The sequence below is a fragment of the Bombina bombina genome, chromosome 9, assembly GCF_027579735.1.
Source record: "Bombina bombina isolate aBomBom1 chromosome 9, aBomBom1.pri, whole genome shotgun sequence".
Classification (NCBI taxonomy): domain Eukaryota; kingdom Metazoa; phylum Chordata; class Amphibia; order Anura; family Bombinatoridae; genus Bombina; species Bombina bombina.
Window position 1 is genome coordinate 228,564,799 of NC_069507.1, and position 22,687 is coordinate 228,587,485.

The 22,687-nt window shown below is 37.1% G+C and overlaps 1 protein-coding gene across 1 annotated transcript in view; it reads left to right on the forward strand.

Annotated features, from left to right (window-relative positions):
- Positions 1-22,021, forward strand: part of HSPA12A (heat shock protein family A (Hsp70) member 12A) — a 124,916-nt gene extending 102,895 nt beyond the window's left edge. The window contains 4 exon segments of the mRNA XM_053692983.1: positions 2,184-2,288; positions 2,785-3,043; positions 15,175-15,278; positions 19,187-22,021. Of these exon segments, the coding sequence (XP_053548958.1) occupies positions 2,184-2,288; positions 2,785-3,043; positions 15,175-15,278; positions 19,187-19,821 (1,103 nt within the window). The 3' untranslated portion in view covers positions 19,822-22,021.
- The last annotated feature ends 666 nt before the right edge of the window (positions 22,022-22,687 follow it).

The following is a 22,687-nucleotide window of genomic DNA, read 5'->3' on the forward strand; positions in this document are numbered from 1 at the left end:
ATTTAACTTAGGGGGGTGTTAGTGTTAGGGTTAGACTTAGCTTTAGGGGTTAATACATTTATTAGAATAGCGGTGAGCTCCAGTCGGCAGATTAGGGGTTAATAATTGAAGTTAGGTGTCAGCGATGTTAGGGAGGGCAGATTAGGGGTTAATACTATTTATTATAGGGTTAGTGAGGCGGATTAGGGGTTAATAACTTTATTATAGTATCGCTCAGGTCCGCTCGGCAGATTAGGGGTTAATAAGTGTAGGCAGGTGGAGGCGACGTTGTGGGGGGCAGATTAGGGGTTAATAAATATAATATAGGGGTCGGCGATGTTAGGGCAGCAGATTAGGGGTACATAGGGATAATGTAAGTAGCGGCGGTTTACGGAGCGGCAGATTAGGGGTTAATAATAATATGCAGGGGTCAGCGATAGTGGGGGCGGCAGAATAGGGGTTAATAAGTGTAAGGTTAGGGGTGTTTAGACTCGGGGTACATGTTAGAGTGTTAGGTGCAGACGTAGGAAGTGTTTCCGCATAGCAAACAATGGGGCTGCGTTAGGAGCTGAACGCGGCTTTTTTGCAGGTGTTAGGTTTTTTTACAGCTCAAACAGCCCCATTGTTTTCTATGAGGGAATCGTGCACGAGCACGTTTTTAAGGCTGGCCGCTTGCGTAAGCAACTCTGGTATCGAGAGTTGAAGCTGCGTTAAAAATGCTCTACGCTCCTTTTTTGGAGCCTAACGCAGCCTTTATGTGGACTCTCAATACCAGAGTTATTTTTATGGTGCGGCCAGAAAAAAGCCAGCGTTAGCTACGTGGGTCCTTACCGACAAAACTCTAAATCTAGCCGTTTGTTATTTTGATTTTTTTTATTGTATAATACCAACTAATTATTTCTATTGCAGTCCTGAGAAACTATATTATGTCTCTTTAAAATTCACATATGTGATTACACAAATTTTTATGCTATTTAATGGACTGTACCATGACATTCATGAACAATGGAAAACCATGTCCCGCTCCATTTCATACTAAATGAATGAAAGCCAAAGGTGTACTTTTTAAAACATTAACGGCTAGATTACGAGTTGAGTGTTAAGGTCCTAACGCTGCTTTTTTACGCCCACTGGTATTACGAGTCTTGCAGGTATAGGTGTACTGCACACTTTTTTGGCCTTACCGCAAACCGACTTACGTAAACTTCGTAAACCCTTTTTTCTATGGGACTTCCATAGCGTCGGTATTAAGAGTCTGTCCTGGGAGGCCAAAAAGTGAGTGGTACAGCCTCTTCCTCCAAGATTCCTAACGCATTCTAAAGTCAGTAGTTATGAGTTTTACACTACAACGCTGTACCATAAAACTCATAACTAAAGTGCTAAAAAGTACACTTACACCCATATACTACCTATTAACCTCTAAACCGAGGCCCTCCCGCATCGCAAACACTATAATACAATTTTTAACCCCTAATCTGCCGCTCCGGACAACGCCGCCACTATAATAAACATATGAACCCTTAAACCGCCGCACTCCCGCCTTGCAAACACTAGTTAAATATTATTAACCCCTTATCTGCCGCCCCTAACATTGCCGCCACCTACATTATACTTATTAACTCCTAATCTTCCACTCCGGACATCGCCACAACCTAAATTATTGTTATTAACCCCTAATCTGCTGCCCCCAACATCGCCGCCACCTACCTACATTTATTAACCCCTAATCTGCCGCCACCAACGTCGCCGCCACTATATTATATTTATTAACCCCTAAACCTAAGTCTAACCCTAACCCTAACACCCCTAACTTAAATATAATTTAAATAAATCTAAATAAAATTGATATCATTAACTACATTATTCCTATTTAAAACTAAATACTTACCTATAAAATAAACCCTAAGCTAGCTACAATATAACTAATAGTTGCATTGTAGCTTTCTTAGGGTTTATTTTTATTTTACAGGCAACTTTGTATTTATTTTAACTAGGTACAATAGTTATTAAATAGTTATTAACTATTTAATAACTACCTAGCTAAAATAAATACAAATTTACCTGTAAAATAAAACCTAACCTAAGTTACACTAACACCTAACACTACACTACAATTAAATAAATTACCATTATCAGTTGAGCAAAGGGTTGTACTAGCCAAACAAAACCTTCTCCATATGTGTTTTTGTGTGTTGGGTTTACAGGTGATCGATATGTAGTTGTTGACTGTGGAGGGGGCACAGTAGATTTGACTGTTCATCAGATAAGGTTACCAGAAGGACATTTGAAAGAACTATACAAGGCATCAGGTAAATTTGCACACTGTCTGTCTATGTCTCATCTCACTACTACTGTTAATCAATAACTATAAACAATTTATGTTCTAATTTCTCCCTGTTGCACTGTAACACCTCCTATATCCTGACAAGGGTTCGCAAACACCTCAGAAAACAATTTTTCAGTCACTTTTCACATTATTGTTGGACTTTTCAAATCTAATTTTGTTTACATGATATTTTTTGGTTGAGTTTTTGCACATTTTTAATTCACAATTTAATAAAAAAAACACAATTATTTGTTATGGTTTAATAAAAAATACAAATATAGGCCATATCACACCTTGAAACTTGTAATCAATTTAAAAAAGGATAGTGAGAATTTTCATTTGTGACTGCATAAAATATTCTTCCAGAAAAATGTGGTATTTGTACAATTTACTCATACATAAATACAAACTCTTAACCATGATATAGTAGTTTACACTGTTCATTAAAATATTTCTGTTAAAACTCTCTTGATATTAAGGTGGACCATATGGCTCCCTTGGTGTTGACTATGAGTTTGAGAAACTTCTTTGTAAAATCTTTGGAGAGGACTTCATTGACCAGTTTAAACTCAAGCGTCCAGCTGCATGGGTTGACCTAATGATTGCCTTTGAGTCTCGAAAACGAGCAGCAGCCCCAGACAGGACCAATCCACTAAACATCACGTTGCCTTTCTCATTCATTGATTATTATAAGAAGTTTCGGGGACATAGTGTGGAACATGCATTACGCAAAAGCAAGTAAGTACATTCATATACTAACAAAAATGTAATTAATATGTTTAGCTAAACTTGATCCAGGCACAGACAGAGAGATAGACAGTATAGTGTTTAACAAGCTGTATTATATGACTACCAGAAATTAAATGATGCAACCTATTATAGTACAAGACAACATTCTTAAATATTGGCTACAAGAATTAATGTTTGGGATACAATATGAAAAAAAATGTATTGTAGTCCTGGGATATGCTTCATTGCTTTAACCCCCCCCCCCCCCCCAAAATATTTAAATAAAAAAGTTTAGTGGAACTCATTGAAAATATGGAAAGTTACCGCCACATCATGTATAAAACATATTTATTTAGTTATTTATAAAGAGCAAGTCAATTTTACCTTTGAGTGCTTAAATATTGACTGATAATGAAATGTAGCCAGTAAGTAACTATCAGCTAGATTATGAGTTTTCAGTGCTATAGGGAAATTAACGACCGCCACAAAAGCGACGTTATTTCACCTCCCTATAGCGCTGCTATTACAGGTTTACAAAAAGCAGGCTTGTGCGGGCGATATGGTGGCATTGAGCTCCATACTGTATCGAAATTCAAGCGCTGCTTTGACGTGCTCGTGTACGATTTCCCCATAGACATCAATGGGGAGAGCCGGCAAAAAAAAAAGTCTAACCTGCGATCGCAGAAACAAAAGCTCCATAACGCAGCCCCATTGATGTCTATGGGGAAAGAAAACGTTATGTTTAAACCTAACACCCTAACATAAAAACCACGTCTAAACACCACTAATCTGCTGCCCCCAACATTGCTGCAACCTACATAGTTATTAACCCCTAATCTGCCGCCCTTAACATCACTGGCACCTAAATAAAAATATTAGCCGCTAATCTGGCGCCCCCAATGTAACCGCCACTATGCTAAAGTTATTAACCCCTAAACCTCTGGCCTCCAACATCACTAACACTAAATAAATATATTAATCCCTAAACCTAACCCTAAGCATAACCCTAAGTCTAACCCTAACACTAACAACCCCTAACTTAAATATAATTAAAATAAAGCTAAATAAACCTTACAATTATTATCTAAATATATCCTATTTAAAACTAAATACGTACTTACCTGTAAAATAAAACCTAAGCTAGCTACACTATAACTAATAGTTACATTGTAGTTAGCTTAGGTTTTATTTTTATTTCACAGGTAAGTTTGTATTTATTTTAACTAGGTAGACTAGTTAAATTATGCACTAATATACAGCTAGATTATGAGTTTTGCGTTATGAGTCAAATAGCATCGTTATGGCCCATAGCGCTTCATTTTCCTTAACGCTGCTATTACAAGTCTTGTAGGTATAGGTGTACCGTACACCTTTTAGCCAGTCACGCAACGTCAGTACCGCACTTTTAAAAAAGTCCTTTTTCAATGGGACTCCCATAGCGTCGGTATTACGAGTTTGCCTGGGAGGCCAAAAAGTGAGCGGTACACTCTATAACCACAAGATCCGTACCGCCATCTAAAGTCAGTAGTTATGAGTTTTACATTACAAAGCTGTACCATAAAACTCATAACTAAAGTGCTAAAAAGTACACTCCCGCATTGCACACACTATAATACATTTATTAAACCCTAATCTGCCTCTCCGGACATCGCTGCCATAATTAAAATGTATTCACCCCTATTCCGCCACTCCACGACATCGTCACCACTATATTAAACCTATTAACCCCTAAACCGCCACCCTCCCGCATTACAAACACTATTTAAATATAATTAACCCCTAATCTGACATCTGCCCACACCGCCGCTATAATAAACCTATTAACCCCTAAACCGCAAGTCCTCCACAACGAAATATACTAAAATAAACTATTAAACCCTAAACCGAAAGCCCCCCAACGAAATGTACTAAAATAAACTATTAACCCCTAAATCTAACGCCCCCCCTAACTTTATATTAAAATACCAATTTCCCTATCTTAAATTAAATTAACTTACCTGTCAAATTAAATAAATTGATTTTAAACTAACAATTAAACTAAGATAATTATTAAACTACAATTAAACTAACTACCAATTAAATTAAACTAAACTACACATTAAAAAATCCTAACACTACTCTAAAAATTACAAAAAGTATCTAATTAAAAAAAATAAAATAACTAAATTACAAAAACAATCAAACAAACTAAATTAGGGAAAACAAGAAACATATTATCAAAAATAAAAAAAATTACAGCTAATCTAATAGCCCTATCAAAATAAAAAAGCCCTCCCAAAATAAAAAACCCTAGCCTACAATAAACTACCAATTGCCCTTAAATGGCCTTTAGTGAGCATTGCCCCAAAGATATCAGCTCTTTTACCTGTAAAATAAATACAAACACCCTCCAACAGTAAAACCCACCACCCCTACAACCAACCCCCCAAATAAAATAAATATCTAAAAAAACCTAAGCACTCAAATTGCCCTGAAAAGGGCATTTGTATGGGCATTGCCCTTAAAAGGGCATTTAGCTCTTTTACTTGCCCAGACCCTAAACTAAAAATAAAACCCACCTAAAAAACCCTTAAAAAAACCTAACACTAACCCCCGACGATCCACTTACAGTGCTTGAAGTCCCGCTTGAAGGATCCATCTAGCCGGCGAAGTCTTCATCCATGCAGCAAGAACTCTTCATCCGGGCGGATGCGTGGAGCATCCTCTTCATACGGTCGCCGCCGTCGTCAACTGGAACTTCAATGCAAATGACGTCATCCAAGATGACATTCTCATCCTATTGGAACAGCCAATAGGATTTTAGCAGCTCTAATCCTATTGGCTGATTGGAACAGCCAAAAGGTTTTTAGCAGCTCTAATCCTATTGGCTGATTGAAATCTTTCAGCCAATAGGAATGCAAGGGACGCCATCTTGGATGACGTTACTTGCATTGAAGTTCCAGTTTACGGCGGTGACCGTATGAAGAGGATGTTTCGCGCCGGATGTCTTCAGGATGGACCCGCTCCGCGCTGGATGGATGAAGATAGAAGATGCCGTCTGGATGAAAACTTCTTGCCGCCTGGATGAGGACTTCGCCGGCTGGATGAAGATGGAAGAGGCTGTCTGGATGAAGACTTCTTGCCGCATGGATGAGGACTTCACCGGCTGGATGGATCCTTCAAGCGGGACTTCAAGAACTGTAAGTGGATTGTCGGGGGTTAGTATTAGTTTTTTTAAGGGTTTTTTGGGTGTTTTTTTTTTAGTTTAGGGTCTGGGCATATAAAAGAGCTAAATGCCCTTTTAAGGGCAATGCCCATACAAATGCCCTTTTCAGGGCAATGGGGAGCTTAGTTTTTTTTAGATAGCTATTTTATTTGGGGGGGTTGGTTATGGAGGTGGTGGGTTTTACTGTTGGGGGGTGTTTGTATTTTTTTTACAGGTAAAAGAGCTGATATCTTTGAAGCAATAATAATCTAAAACTATACAAATATGTCAGATGTTAAACAACACAATGTACAGGGTGACTAGAATAGAGTACAATACTCCCCTCTCAAATGACCGCTGCTCTCTAACAGTCTCTCCCAACCGGACTGTGAGTAGAAAGTGAATCGAATATATAGAGGCGCTGATCTTGAATCTCGTGTATATGGACGTACACACTGAAGAAAGAAAAACTTGGCTTGTGATTTGCAGAAGTTAACAACAAATTAATGTGCAGTATACTCACTCCGAAAAATTCAGAGTTCAGCTTCTTCGAAAGGTTTTTCTGTCTCAACTTTCCCAATTTCCACACTGTGTTTGTGTCTGTGGATAATGAAAATTGCACTGCAGGTAATTGAATCTTTTGCTTGATAAAAAGTGCAATATACTCACTCCGATAAATTTCGGAATCCGGCTCCTCAGAACGTATTGTGTAGTTTGAAATTACTTCCAAAAAGGCAGCAAAAATACTTGTTGTGGTAAAAAACAAATATTTATTAAAACATAATAAAATGCTCTTATTTATCTTGGCTCTACGCGTTTCAACGACAGTGTCGTCTTTTTCAAGAGCAGTAAAAACAATTGGAAGTGCCAATTCCAATTGTTTTTACTGCTCTTGAAAAAGACGACACTGTCGTTGAAACGCGTAGAGCCAAGATAAATAAGAGCATTTTATTATGTTTTAATAAATATTTGTTTTTTACCACAACAAGTATTTTTGCTGCCTTTTTGGAAGTAATTTCAAACTACACAATACGTTCTGAGGAGCCGGATTCCGAAATTTATCGGAGTGAGTATATTGCACTTTTTATCAAGCAAAAGATTCAATTACCTGCAGTGCAATTTTCATTATCCACAGACACAAACACAGTGTGGAAATTGGGAAAGTTGAGACAGAAAAACCTTTCGAAGAAGCTGAACTCTGAATTTTTCGGAGTGAGTATACTGCACATTAATTTGTTGTTAACTTCTGCAAATCACAAGCCAAGTTTTTCTTTCTTCAGTGTGTACGTCCATATACACGAGATTCAAGATCAGCGCCTCTATATATTCGATTCATCTTTGAAGCAATGCCCCACAAAAGGCCCTTTTAAGGGCCATTGGTAGTTTATAGTAGGCTAGGGTTTTTTTTTATTTTGGGGGGGCTTTTTATTTTTATAGGGCTATTAGATTAGGTGTAATTCTTTTTTATTTTTGATAATTTGTTTCTTATTTTTGTAATTTAGTGTTTGTTTTTTTATGTAATTTAGTTATTTTTATTTTTAGTAATTTTAGTGTTTATTTTTTGTAATGTTAGGTTTTAGTGTAAGGCAGGTTAGGTTTTATTTCACAGGTAAGTTTGTATTTATTTTAACTAGGTAGTTATTAAATAATTAATAACTATTAACTAACTAGTCTACCTAGTTAAAATAAATACAAACTTACCTGTGAAATAAAAATAAAACCTAAGCTAGCTACAATATTACTATTAGTTATATTGTAGCTAGCTTAGATTTATTTCACAGGTAAGTTTGTATTTAGTTTTAAATAGGTATTATTTAGTTAATAATTGTAACTTTAGTTTAGCTCTATTTTAATTATGTTAAAGTTAGGGGGTGTTAGGGTTACGTAAGGGTTAGGGTTACGTTAGGGTTAGTGTTAGATTTAGGGGTTAATGGATTTATTTAGTGGTAGTGATGTGAGAGGCCAGAGGTTTAGGGGTTAATAACTTTAGTATAGGGGCGGCAACATCGGGTGTGGCAGATTAGGGTTAATAGTTTTATGTAAGTGGCGGCGATGTTGGGGATGGCAGATTAGGGGTTAATAACTATATGTAGGTGGCGGCGATATCGGGGGTGGTAGATTAGGGGTTAATAACTGTATGTAGGTGGCAGCAATATTGGGGGTGGCAGATTAGGGGTTAATAACTGTATGTAGGGGGCAGCAATATTGGGGCGGCAGATTAGGGGTTAATAACTGTATGTAGGTGGCGGCGATATCGGGGGTGGCAGATTAGGGGTTAATAACTGTATGTAGGTGGCGGCGATGTCGGGGGCAGCAGATTAGGGGTGTTTAGACTCTGGGTTTATGTTAGGCTGTTAGGTTTAAACGTAACTTTCTCTTTCCCCATAGACATCAATGGGGCTGCGTTACAGAGCTTTTCATTCCGCGATCGCAGGTGTTAGGTTTTTTTTTTGCCAGCTCTCCCCATTGATGTCTATGGGGAAATTGTGCACGAGCACGTCAAAGCAGCGATTGATTTAGTTGCGGTATGGAGCTCAATGCCACCATATCGCCCATACAAGCCTGCTTTTTTTTAAACCTGTAATAGCAGCGCTTTAGGGAGGTGAAATTTTTTTGGCAGTCATTAAAATCCCTATAGCGCTCAAAACTCATAATCTAGCTGAATATTAGTTATTATTATTTTTAATGATGATGATGATAATAATAAAAATTCAATTTAATTATTAACAATAATTCAATTGAGAAAAGCAATTTTTCCTTAAGTTTTATTGTTAATGTGATGGGTATATAAAAACATATGTGTCTGTGTGTGTATGTAAATATATATATATATATATATATATATATATATATTTATATATAGCCTTTTGCCTTCAGAATTGCCTTAATTCTTCGTGGCATAGATTCAACAAGGTTTTGGAAACATTCCTCAGACATTTTGGTCTATATTGACATAAAAGCATCACGCAGTTGCTGCAGATTTGTCGGCTGCCCATCCATGATGCGAATCTCCAGTTCCACCTCATCCCAAAGGTGCTCTATTGGATTGAGATCTGGTGACTGTAGAGGCCATTTGAGTACAGTGAACTCATTGTCATGTTCAAGAAACCAGTTTGAGATGATTTGAGCTTTGTGATATGGTGCATTATCCTGCTAGAAGTAGCCATGAGAAGATGGGTACACTGTAGTCATAAAGAGATGGACATGGTCAGCAACAATACTTAGGTAGACAGTTTAAACGATGCTCAAATGGTACTAAGGGGCACAAAGTTTGCCAAGAAAATATCCCCTACACCATTACACCACCACCACCAGCCAGAACTGTTGATACAAGGCAGGATGGATCCATGCTTTCATGTTGTTTACGCCAAATTCTGACCTTACCATCTGAATGTCACAGCTGAAATCAAGACTCATCAGACCAGGCAATGTTTTTCCAATCTTCTATTGTCCAATTTTGGTGAGCCTGTGCAAATTGTAGCCTCAGTTTCCTGTTCTTATCTGACAGGAGTTGCATCCGGTGTGGTCTTCTGCTGCTGTAGCCCATTAGCTTCAAGGTTTGACCTGTTGTGCATTCAGAGATAGTATTCTGCATACCTTGGTTGTATCAAGTGGTTATTTGAGTTACTGGTGCCTTTATATCATCTCAAACCAGTCTGCCCATTCTCCTCTGATCTCTGACATCAACAAGGCATTTTCGTCCACACAACTGCCACTCACTGGATATTTTGTCTTTTTTGGACCATTCTCTGTAGACCCTAGAGATGGTTGTGCGTGAAAATGCCAGTAGATCAGCAGTTTTTGAAATGCTGAGACCAGCCTGTCTGGCACCAACAACCATGCAATGTTCAAAGTCACTTAAATCCCCTTTCCTCCCCATTCTGATGCTCGGTTTGAACTTAGCCATTTGTGTTACTAAGCAATTGAACAGGTGTACCTAATAAAGTGTCCGGTGAGTGTATATATATATAAACAAAGCTTAAGACGGAAAAGAGGCAAATTGCGAAGATCTCAAAAGGGTCAATTAATTTAAGGAGGGTTACCATTCAGTTTTACAAGTGATGTGTTACATTCTCTTTCAAAGTAATTACTTAATTGGCTGTGAATGTTAAAGCCAGCAATAAAATAAGTGTTATTTTATTATGTTAGTACCTTGCAAATTATGTGTAGTTAAAATTCAAAACGAACATGTTTTTTTATATACACAACAGATACAGTCAAGCTAGCCAGAAACTTTACCATCTGTCATAGAAACATTTCCAACACCACTGTAGGTAGAATCATCAGATTATGAGAGAAGAAAATATACTTGTAACATAAATAAATAAATATATAAATAAATTAACCAAGACACATTACAGTCAGACTCTTATATTTGTTATGGGGTTGCACAGCTGGGGGAAATCTTGGTTGTCCTGCAGGTGACTATTCATAACACCTGTCTCATCTGGGCTTAAGTCGGCCAAAAACCCCATGTGCTTATGTAGGCGTATGTTATATATGAGTATGACACCCATATACTAAAGCTCTTTTTTAGTTTTTCTGCATTTAAACAATGAGCTTTTTGTGAGGAATCCAGACAAATGTTTTTTTTTTTTTTTGTTTTGCTGCATCCATCTTATAAAGGGGATTGCTATATTTAAAACAATACTCGGAAGCAAAAAGCTCCACATTTCCACTTTTTTACACATTTTTCTAAAACAAAACTCAGGATTCTATAATTTTATAAAAAAATACTAATGCTAAAAATTAAATAATATGTATTATCTTTTGTTACTTTGTACAACCTTGCAATTTTATGTAACCATACAAATTCAAGATCATTTTTAAAACTAGAAAACTTCTGATTTAACCTGTTTGATAATGTTTTGATAATGTCCAACCTGATACTAAACATCAGAGCATCCAGTGGCCTCTAGTTATCAACGTGTCTACTTTACCTGCCTTCACCGGCCCAAAACGCCCACCTAAGCTTGCCTACCATCGCCGAAGCGGACCTGAATACGTTCGCCAAAGTTATCAAAAAAGCTGTCAAAAAGCAGCGCACCAAGTACGATGAGCAGCGGACTGTGATAGTTATCACTCATCCGATCTCGCTGCTCTTCGGCTTTTTGACAGCTTTATTGACAAGCTGTCACTAAGCACCCACACTAACTACACTGTTCTACACCCTATACCGGCGCCCCCGGAGCACCCCGCAACTAAATAAAGTTAGTAACCCCTAAACCGCCACTCCTAGACCCAGCCGCAACTATAATAAATGTATTAACCCCTAAACCACTGCTCCCGGACACCGCCGCCACCTACATTATACCTAGTAACCCCTATCCTGCCCCCCTATACCGCCGCCACCTATAATAAATTTATTAACCCCTATCCTACGGATCCCGGACCTCGCCGCACCTAAATAAATAGTTTAACCCCTAAACCGCCGCTCCCGGACCCCGCCGCAACCTATATTAAACTTATTAACCCCTAATCTGCCCCCCCCTACACCGTCGCCACCTATAATAAATTTATTAACCCCTATCCTGCCCCCCTACACCGCCGCCACCTATAATAAATTTATTAACCCCTATCCTGCCCCCCCCTACACCGCCGCCACTGTAATAAAATGATTAACCCCTAAACCTAAGTCTAACACTAACCCTAACACCCCCCTAACTTAAATATTAATTAAATACATCTAAATAAATTTAACTCTTATTAAATTAATTATTTATATTTAAAACTAAATAATTACATGTAAAATAAACCCTAATATAGCTACAATATAAATAATAATTATATTGTAGCTATCTTAAGATTTATTTTTATTTTACAGGTAACTTTAAATTTATTTTAACTAGGTACAATAGCTATTAAATAGTTATTAACTATTTAATAGCTATCTAGTTAAAATAAAGAGAAATTTACCTGTAAAATAAAAACTAACCTAAGTTACAATTACACCTAACACTACACTATACTTTAATAAATTATTCCTATTTAAAACTAAATACTTACCTGTAAAATAAACCCTAAGCTAGCTACAATGCAATTAATAATTACATTGTAGCTATTTTAGGATTTATATTTATTTTACAGGTAACTTTGTATTTATTTTAGCTAGTTAGAATAGTTATTAAATAGTTATTAACTATTTAATAACTACCTAGCTAAAAGAAATACAAAATTACCTGTAAAATAAATCCTAACCTAAGTTACAATTAAACCTAACACTACACTATCATTAAATTAATTAAATAAATTACCTACAAATAACTACAATTAAATACAATTAAATAAACTAACTAAAGTACAAAAAATAAAAAAAGCTAAGTTACAAAAAATAAAAAAAATAAGTTACAAACATTTCAAAAATATTACAACAATTTTAAGCTACTTACACCTAATCTAAGCCCCCTAATAAAATAACAAAGCCCCTATCCTATTCTACATTAAAAAGTAAACAGCTCTTTTGCCTTACCAGCCCTTAAAATGGCCTTTTGCGGGGCATGCCCCAAAGAAAACATCTCTTTTTCCTGTAAAAAAAAAATACAACCCCCCCAACATTACAACCCACCACCCACATACCCCTACTCTAACCCAAACCCCCCTTAAATAAACCTAACACTACCCCCCTGAAGATCATCCTACCTTTAGCCGTCTTCAGCCAGCCGACCACCGATGGAACCGAAGAGGAGATCCGGAGTGGCAGAAGTCATCATCCAAGGGGCGCTGAAGAAGTCTTCCATCCGATTGAAGTCATCATCCAAGGGGCGCTGAAGAGGTCTTCCATCCAATTGAAGTCTTCATCCAAGCGGCGTCTTCAATCTTCATCCATCCGGAGCAGAGCAGAGCCCTCTTCAGACGAGCCGACGCGGAGCCATCCTCTTCTTCTCGACGACTAACGACGAATGAAGGTTCCTTTAAGGGACGTCATCCAAGATGGCGTCCCTTCAATTCCGATTGGCTGATAGGATTCTATCAGCCAATCGGAATTAAGGTAGGAAAAATCTGATTGGCTGATTGAATCAGCCAATCAGATTGAAGTTCAATCCGATTGACTGATCCAATCAGCCAATCAGATTGAGCTCGCATTCTATTGGCTGTTCCGATCATTATTTTTATTTTACAGGTAAATTTCTCTTTATTTTAACTATTTAATAGCTATTGTACCTAGTTAAAATAAATTGAAAGTTGCCTGTAAAATAAAAATAAATCCTAAAATAGCTACAATATAATTATTATTTATATTGTAGCTATATTAGGGTTTATTTTAAAGGTAAGTATTTAGTTTTAAAAAGGATTAATTTAGTTAATAAGAGAAATATTATTTAGATTTATTTAATTAATATTTAAGTTAGGGGGGTGTTAGGGTTAGTATTAGACTTTAGGGGTTAATAATTTTATTATAGTTGCGGCGGTGTAGGGGGGCAGGATAGGGGTTAATAAATTTATTATAGGTGGCGACTGTGTGGGGGGGGGGCAGATTAGGTGTTAATAAGTTTAAGATAGGTTGCGGCGGGGTCCGGGACCGGCGGTTTAGGGGTTAAACTATTTATTTAGTTGCGGCGAGGTACGGGATCCACAGGATAGGGGTTAATAAATTTATTATAGGTGGCGGCGGTATAGGGGGGGCAGAATAGGGGTTACTAGGTATAATGTAGGTGGCGGCGGGGTCCGGGAGTGGCGGATTAGGGGTTAATACATATATTATAGTTGCAGCGGGGACAGGGAGTGGCGGTTTAGGGGTTAATAAGTTTATTAGCATGGCGGTGGGCTCCGGGAGCGCCGGTTTAGGGGGTAATAAGTTTATTATAGTTGTGGCGGGGTCCGGGAGCGGCGGTTTAGGGGGTAATACATTTATTTAGTTGCGGTGGTGTAGGGGGGGCAGATTAGGGGTGTTTAGACTCGGGGTACATTTTAGGGTGTTAGGTGTAAACAGCTCCCATAGGAATCAATGGGATGTCTGGCAGCAGCGAACATGAACTTTCGCTATGGTCAGACTCCCATTGATTCCTATGGGATCCGCCAAGCGTACCTGCTAGTTTTTTGATAACTAGCAAAAGTAGTCAGATAGTGCCGAACTTGTGTGCGGAACATCTGGAGTGACGTAAGAATCGATCTGTGTCGGACTGAGTCCGGCGGATCGTAGCTTACGTCACTAGATTCTACTTTTGCCCGTGTCTAGGGCTTGATAACTAAGGCGAATCAGCCTTGCCACAAATACGCTGCGGAATTCCAGCGTATTTGAGCATCACGGCTTGATAACTAGAGGCCAGTGTATTTGTTTCTGGGCCTGGGTGTTTGTAAAGTGTGTGTGACATGTGCTAAAGTTTGCTCATTAGAAATGCTTCTGTTTAATCACACAAAAGACACTTGGGGGCCGAATTATCAAGCTCCGAATGGATTGATGCCCCTGTTTCTGCGCTAACCTTCAGGCTCACTGGAAACAGTAGTTATGAAGCAGCGGTCTAAAGACCACTGCTCCATAACTGGTCTGCCTGGTCTGATGCCGCGGACATCAATCCGCCCGATCCTATATGATCTGGCTGAATGACACCCCTTGCTAGTGGCCAAAATATTTAATTCATGATTGAGATAAAACATTATCAAATTTTCTTCGTTTGCTTGTTATCCTTTTTTGAAAAGCACAAAGGTATATTCAGGAGTGTGCATGTGTCTGTAGCAGTTTTGCAACAGTGTTATACATTAGCAAGAGTACTAGATGGCAACACTATTTCCTGTCATGTCGTGATTCAGGCATGTGCATGTTACCTATCTAGATAGCCCTTCAACAAAGAATAACAAGAGAATGAAGCAAAATTAATAATAGAAGTAATTTGGAAACTTTTTTAAAAATTGTAAACTCTATCTGAATCATGAAAGAAAAGGTTTGGTTTTCATGTCCTTTAAATTGTGGAAATGAACCTTCTGTGACTATTTAGTAATGTTTGGTTATCATTTACAGTGTGGATTTTGTGAAGTGGTCCTCGCAGGGAATGCTACGGATGAATCCAGATGCGATGAATGCTCTCTTTAAGCCAACTGTCGATCATATAATCGAGCATCTAAGTAAGTAACACAGTTATTTTTAACAACTTGATTATGGATGGTTGAATGCTTTGGCATATTTGTATAATTTGTTTTAGGTCTTATACATTCTAAGTGGTAGATTTACCAATGTTTGTCCGACATGATACACTGTAGCGTATCATGCCCGACAGACATCGCTGAATGCCGACTGCATACTCTGTCTGCATTTATCATTGCACTAGCAGTTCACTAGAACTGCTTGTTCAATGCCACCCTCTGCAGATTCGCGGCCAATCGGCCACTAGCAGGGGGGGTGTCAATCAGCCCGATCATATAGGATCCAGCAGATTGAAGACCGCAGCCTCAGAGAGGCAGCAGACAAGTTATGGAGCAACGTTCTTTAGACCGCTGCTTAATAACTGCTGTTTTCGGCCCTTGTTAAATCTACCCCTGAATGTTGAACCAACATTTGACGTTCATTTTTTTGTTTTAAAGTTCAATTTTCCATTTTTCAAATTAAATATAGTTAAGTGTCACATTTTGAATGTTGATGTTATAGACTTCAGTGTAAGTTATGGAATCAGTATTCTGGTGTAATATTCAATTGCAACATTTGTTAATTTGAATATTACATATACATTTTGAATACTGACATTCAGTATTTGAATGTTACATTTGAAACTCAAAAGTTAACATTCAATATTAGAAATGTTTGAATGGCATAATTAATGTCTAGGTGATTTTTTGTTATATTATTCTAATGTCAAAATACAGATATTTGCTCATCCCTTAAATTGACCTCAAGACATAGGGGCCTATTTATCATATGTCTGTCGGACCTGATCCGACACTGCGGATGAGGTCCGACAGACATCGCTGAATGCGGAGAGCAATACGCTCTCCGTATTCAGCATTGCATCAGCAGCTCTTGTGAGCTGCTGATGCAACGCCGCCCCCTGCAGACTCGCGGCCAACAGGGGGTGTCAATCAGCCCGATCGTACTCGATCGGGTTGATTTTCGGCGATTCCTGTCCGCCTCATCAGAGCAGGCGGACAGCGTTATGGAGCAGCGGTCTTTAGACCGCTGCTCCATAACTTGTGGTTCTGGCGAGTCTGAAGACTCGCCAGAAACACGGGCCTTCAAGCTCCGTTCGGCCCCATAGTATTATGTGCTTGCATGCTATAATACTCTTTTTCAGTTGCTTGTAAAGTATTTCATTTTTTTGTAGTGATAACCTTTTATTAGAATCATATTTTATAATGAGTTTTTAAAATGTTCCAATCTTCATCAGAATGTGTAATCGTAGGTATCAACAAGGCATTTTTTTCTTTATAGCTTATTCTATTATGTAAGGTATAACTTACACATTATACATCAACAATACACTGTGTGCAGAATTATTAGGCAAATGAGTATTTTGACCACATCATCCTCTTTATGCATGTTGTCTTACTCCAAGCTGTATAGGCTCGAAAGCCTACTACCAATTAAGCATATTAGGTGATGTGCAGCTCTGTAATGAGAAGGGGTGTGGTCTAATGACATCAACACCCTATATCAGGTGTGCATAATTATTAGGCAACTTCCTTTCCTTTGGCAAAATGGGTCAAAAGAAGGACTTGACAGGCTCAGAAAAGTCAAAAATAGTGAGATATCTTGCAGAGGGATGCAGCACTCTTAAAATTGCAAAGCTTCTGAAGCGTGATCATCGAACAATCAAGTGTTTCATTCAAAATAGTCAACAGGGTCGCAAGAAGCGTGTGGAAAAACAAAGGCACAAAATAACTGCCCATGAACTGAGAAAAGTCAAGCGTGCAGCTGCCAAGATGCCACTTGCCACCAGTTTGGCCATATTTCAGAGCTGCAACATCACTGGAGTGCCCAAAAGCACAAGGTGTGCAATACTCAGAGACATGGCCAAGGTAAGAAAGGCTGAAAGACGACCACCACTGAACAAGACACACAAGCTGAAACGTCAAGACTGGGCCAAGAAATATCTCAAGACTGATTTTTCTAAGGTTTTATGGACTGATGAAATGAGAGTGAGTCTTGATGGGCCAGATGGATGGGCCCGTGGCTGGATTGGTAAAGGGCAGAGAGCTCCAGTCCGACTCAGACGCCAGCAAGGTGGAGGTGGAGTACTGGTTTGGGCTGGTATCATCAAAGATGAGCTTGTGGGGCCTTTTCGGGTTGAGGATGGAGTCAAGCTCAACTCCCAGTCCTACTGCCAGTTTCTGGAAGACACCTTCTTCAAGCAGTGGTATAGGAAGAAGTCTGCATCCTTCAAGAAAAACATGATTTTCATGCAGGACAATGCTCCATCACACGCGTCCAAGTACTCCACAGCGTGGCTGGCAAGAAAGGATATAAAAGAAGAAAATCTAATGACATGGCCTCCTTGTTCACCTGATCTGAACCCCATTGAGAACCTGTGGTCCATCATCAAATGTTAGATTTACAAGGAGGGAAAACAGTACACCTCTCTGAACAGTGTCTGGGAGGCTGTGGTTGCTGCTGCACGCAATGTTGATGGTGAACAGATCAAAACACTGACAGAATCCATGGATGGCAGGCTTTTGAGTGTCCTTGCAAAGAAAGGTGGCTATATTGGTCACTGATTTGTTTTTGTTTTGTTTTTGAATGTCAGAAATGTATATTTGTGAATGTTGAGATGTTATATTGGTTTCACTGGTAAAAATAAATAATTGAAATGGGTATATATTTGTTTTTTGTTAAGTTGCCTAATAATTATGCACAGTAATAGTCACCTGCACACACAGATATCCCCCTAAAATAGCTATAACTAAAAACAAACTAAAAACTACTTCCAAAACTATTCAGCTTTGATATTAATGAGTTTTTTGGGTTCATTGAGAACATGGTTGTTGTTCAATAATAAAATTAATCCTCAAAAATACAACTTGCCTAATAATTCTGCACTCCCTGTATAAGAATATCATTATACATGATGAATAGAAAATGAATTAAAAATAAAATTACAATCAGATTCATAGCTTCCATCTCCATTATAACATATATCTTTACATCAAGTCCATAAATCGAAACAACAAAAATCTGTAAACATAATTCATTAATAGATATCCTTTATAGATCTAAATCAAACAGCTTATATATTTTATATATTTATTACAAATATTTAGCACCTAAAAAACCCTTGAATTTTTTTCAATCCTATGAAGTGATTAAGAAAAAAACACATCCCACCTTCTCCCTCTAAATTACTAAGCAATATTCAACCATTTACCTGACAAACAAGCTTCTGAAAAGGTTTTAGAATTTTCAAATGGTTTCAAGATTTGTATTTGAATGTCTATGGGTTGATATTGCGTATAGTTCCCTCATATATCAGAGAATTTTCTAATTGTATTCTCTAAACCTAGTTGTACATCATATTTTTCTAAAGACATCTGATCATTTATCTTATTCCTAAGTTGTTTCCTATTGGGGGACTCTTTATCTTTCCAAGTCTTAAAGATTAAATATCTACCAATCAGTACCACTGTATTTATAAATTTAGTGTCTGATCTTAGTTCATGACCATGCCATACAAAAAAATGACATTTTAGGGGACAGATGGCATGTTCATCTCTATTGCATGGATCCACATTATAATTATAATGTGCAGTGTCTGAATTATTGATTATGTTTTTGGATTTTTTGGTTGCAAATATCATTAGATGCTTATTTATGGAATGTATCAATTTTATAGAAATTCAGGTCATAACGTTTAAGGTGAGTGGGGCACAGATACTAAGATAAAGTTTCATCTTTAACCAGGGTGCTGTCTTAATTTTGTTGGATGTAGACTATCTTGTCAGTTTCTTTCAATAATATCTACTGTACTCTAAATTGCTTTTCCTTCACAGCTGTTTTTTACTCTATTTTATTTTCATATATTGTAACTTTTGTAATTTCTTTCTTCTAGCAAACCTCTTCCAAAAGCCAGAGGTGGCAGGGGTGAGGTTTCTATTTTTGGTGGGTGGATTTGCCGAATCTCCTTTGCTCCAGCTGGCAGTGCAGCAAGCATTTGGTGACCAATGTCGTGTCATTATACCGCATGATGTAGGACTAACCATCCTGAAAGGGGCTGTCTTGTTTGGTTTGGATCCTGCTGTAATCAAGGTACGGCGCTCCCCGATGACGTATGGAGTAGGAGTCTTGAATCGTTTTGTTGAGGGTAAACACCCACCGGAAAAACTTCTGCTTAAAGATGGGACTCGATGGTGCACTGATGTGCTTGATAAATTCATCTTGGCTGATCAGTCAGTGGCTCTAGGGGAGACAGTTAAACGAAGCTACACTCCAGCTAAACCATCACAGCTTGTCATTATCATCAACATCTACTGTTCTGAGAAGGATGATGTTAATTTTATTAGTGATCCAGGGGTCAAAAAATGTGGCACTCTAAGGCTGGATCTGACAGGTGCTGAAAGCTCACCTGTTCTTACCCGAAGAGAGATACAAACCATCATGCAGTTTGGGGACACTGAGATTAAAGCCATGGCAGTTGACATTGCCACATCTAAAAGTGTGAAAGTTAGCATTGATTTCTTAAATTAGAAATTCCTCCTATTTACTTAACTTTTACTATAGTAATGTTGCCTTTGCTCTCTCCCAGCACTAATAGTCCAGCTCTTTGTTATTTAAAATCAAGTCCTGTTTTATCAATGAATTGTACATTGCTGTTCCAAAAAGGGTTTAACTCAATGTGGCAATTTATTCAAAGCCAAATGTTTAGAGAACTTAAGCAATATTTCAATTTATATTGCATATTTTTTACATAACTACATTTTATTTATTTATCAATGAATTAATTAGAGCTAGAGATAGCTCTGTTTGATGATAAAACCATTTCCACCTTTATGAAGGTCTATCTGTGGCGATGCCAAGAGGGCATCTCCACAAAGGCATCATATATAGAATGCATTAAATTGTAAGTGGGTGTTTTTATGTTTGATTGATAGACAAGCAAAGTGTAAAACACATTACACAGAGATACACGTTGTTGTATAAAATAAAATGAACACGTCTAACCAAATCTTCAAAAGTAAAGATCTAATGCAGGATGTCATACAAGGTCTACAAACGTATAATGTTTAGTGCTATAAGATCAAAACAGTGTATTTAAAATAAGTAAATACCAAATTTAAATATGTTCAATGGCAAATAAATTTTTCCTATGTTAAAGATTCCACTTACATGAAAAAAATACATAAAAAATCCTGGGTTTATGTTCTCACATAATTAAATAACTTCATGCAAGGACAGGGGTGGGGGCATAGAAGAATCTTTAAGGTTGTTTTTTGAAACTCTAGAGTATGATTTAAAAAAAAAATACTCAATTTAAAGGTCCTGATGTAGACTCATATGTAAAATTAGTAACCTGTAGATTGTCACAGAGATCGGCAGATTTCTGTATTATTCTCTGTAACCTTATTTTATGTTTGTTGGCCAGCTGATTTAGAACAATTTCCAGTCTTAAAAGATTAATATTAAAATCTCTACAGGAAGAAATAATAGCTAATACCGAAACAATATAAAACATTTCTCTAAAACTGCAGTGATATGTGTAATTCTCCGTTACTAGTGAATGGATTTACTTGATTTCTTTTAAAGTCTCAGACGCAGGAACAATAACCCTGACAATTTTCAAGTACTGTAAATCTGTTAGGTAGTATTGACAGTAGATTTGACTAAATATTCTCATAAAACCAGTTTGGGTCAGTTTGGCAAATATTCTTTTTTTATTCTTGTTCAAATGATCCTGAAACTATGGCACAATTTAATTCTAATGTTCACAGTCTTTAGTGACTATCAATCTACCTTTTCATGTTAAAAGTGTAGCAATATCAATTTACAGAGTGTTTTGAATTCACATATTTTAAATATATGTTGTTTTGGTCTTATTACATTGCACATTATTAAATGTTTATTGAATCATTTATGATCCTATCTGCCATCTGATATTGAACCTACGGAAGTTCAGGCTCGATAAATGAAGTCAAGAAAACATTAATATATAAATATAAAATTTGTACAAATATTATTTCACTTTACCAAGTCCACCATCTGCTAATTTTTAATAATTGAATAAACAGTGATTATTTTTCTTTATTGTGGGTGATATTGTAGGTGATACATTGGGTACAAATTAAACTTTATCATTAACATGTTAGAGTACAAAAATTGACTCGTACTATAACAAAACAAAACAGTAGCATTTTTCCCTTGCTTTTTTCTTATTGTCTTTAAGACCGTCGTAGCCTCAAAAGTGCAATGTTTTCAACTTTTACTCTGTAAAGCCTATGCATATGAAAGAACACTTCTTAAACAACAGTTTATCAATGGAGATTGACACCCCCAACACATAGCGAAAGTAATTTTGAATCCACTGTGCATTGCTGCACCTGAGCTGGACATGGCCAATCAGGAAGGGCATTTTAATTATGTATATACTCTCAATTCTCGATTTATGTATTTTGGCTCCTGAGTTATATTTACTTCTATGTGTTTAACTTAATTGCAGAGGTCAATCAAATATTTTAGAGGCAAGCATTAGTGCAATTATAAAATGCTGCAAAATGTGAAAAAAAATCTAAATTCTACAGATTCCTAATCTGCCAGTTAGAGCATGTTTAATCAATGATTGTAATACTGGTTTGGGCTTTAAGGGTGATAGCATAAAACAGCACACTTATTGCGGCTAAGGATTATGATGTAATAATGTACTGACGGTCTAATAAAGAGGACCCTAATATGAGCTGAGACTTTTTTGTAATCACTATTTTCTGTGCATGTCCTGTTAACTAATTACAGTAATGCAATAATGCATGGATCTTCCTTAATCTACACACATCTATTCCCTATGTGCAATGTACTCTAGGCTCAGAATATGTATCAGACTGTGAAATAGATACTGTACATTTGACCCAATGACAGATGGTTAATGGGGTCTCTGTACCAAGCAACAGACTTAAAGTGCTGCTGTTAATATTATATTATTGGCTTTGAGCTACTGTATCTAGTCACAGTGTACTATATCATAGAGCTGCTGTCTGACAACTGGATAACTCATTCTTTAAGCAATATTGTATTTTTTTTTAGCAGAAGACTAATAGAAATTGGTCATTTTTTTCTTATGGTCCAATCTGAAATTGAGAAAATAACCTATTTTGCTTTGTGGATTATATTTAAAATATTCTTTTAAGTAAAAACTAAAAATAAACATATCAGTTGGACTATAACAAAAATCCATTTGTTTTCCTATGTTACTGTAAATAGTATATTCACTAAATCATAAATGAACAGTAAAGTAATTGTAAATATGTTTAAGCATATATAGATAGAGTAGCATTTAGATTATTAATGTATTTTATTCTGATCAGCAGAATCACTGGCGTTAATGAATAAATAATTTAACCAGAAG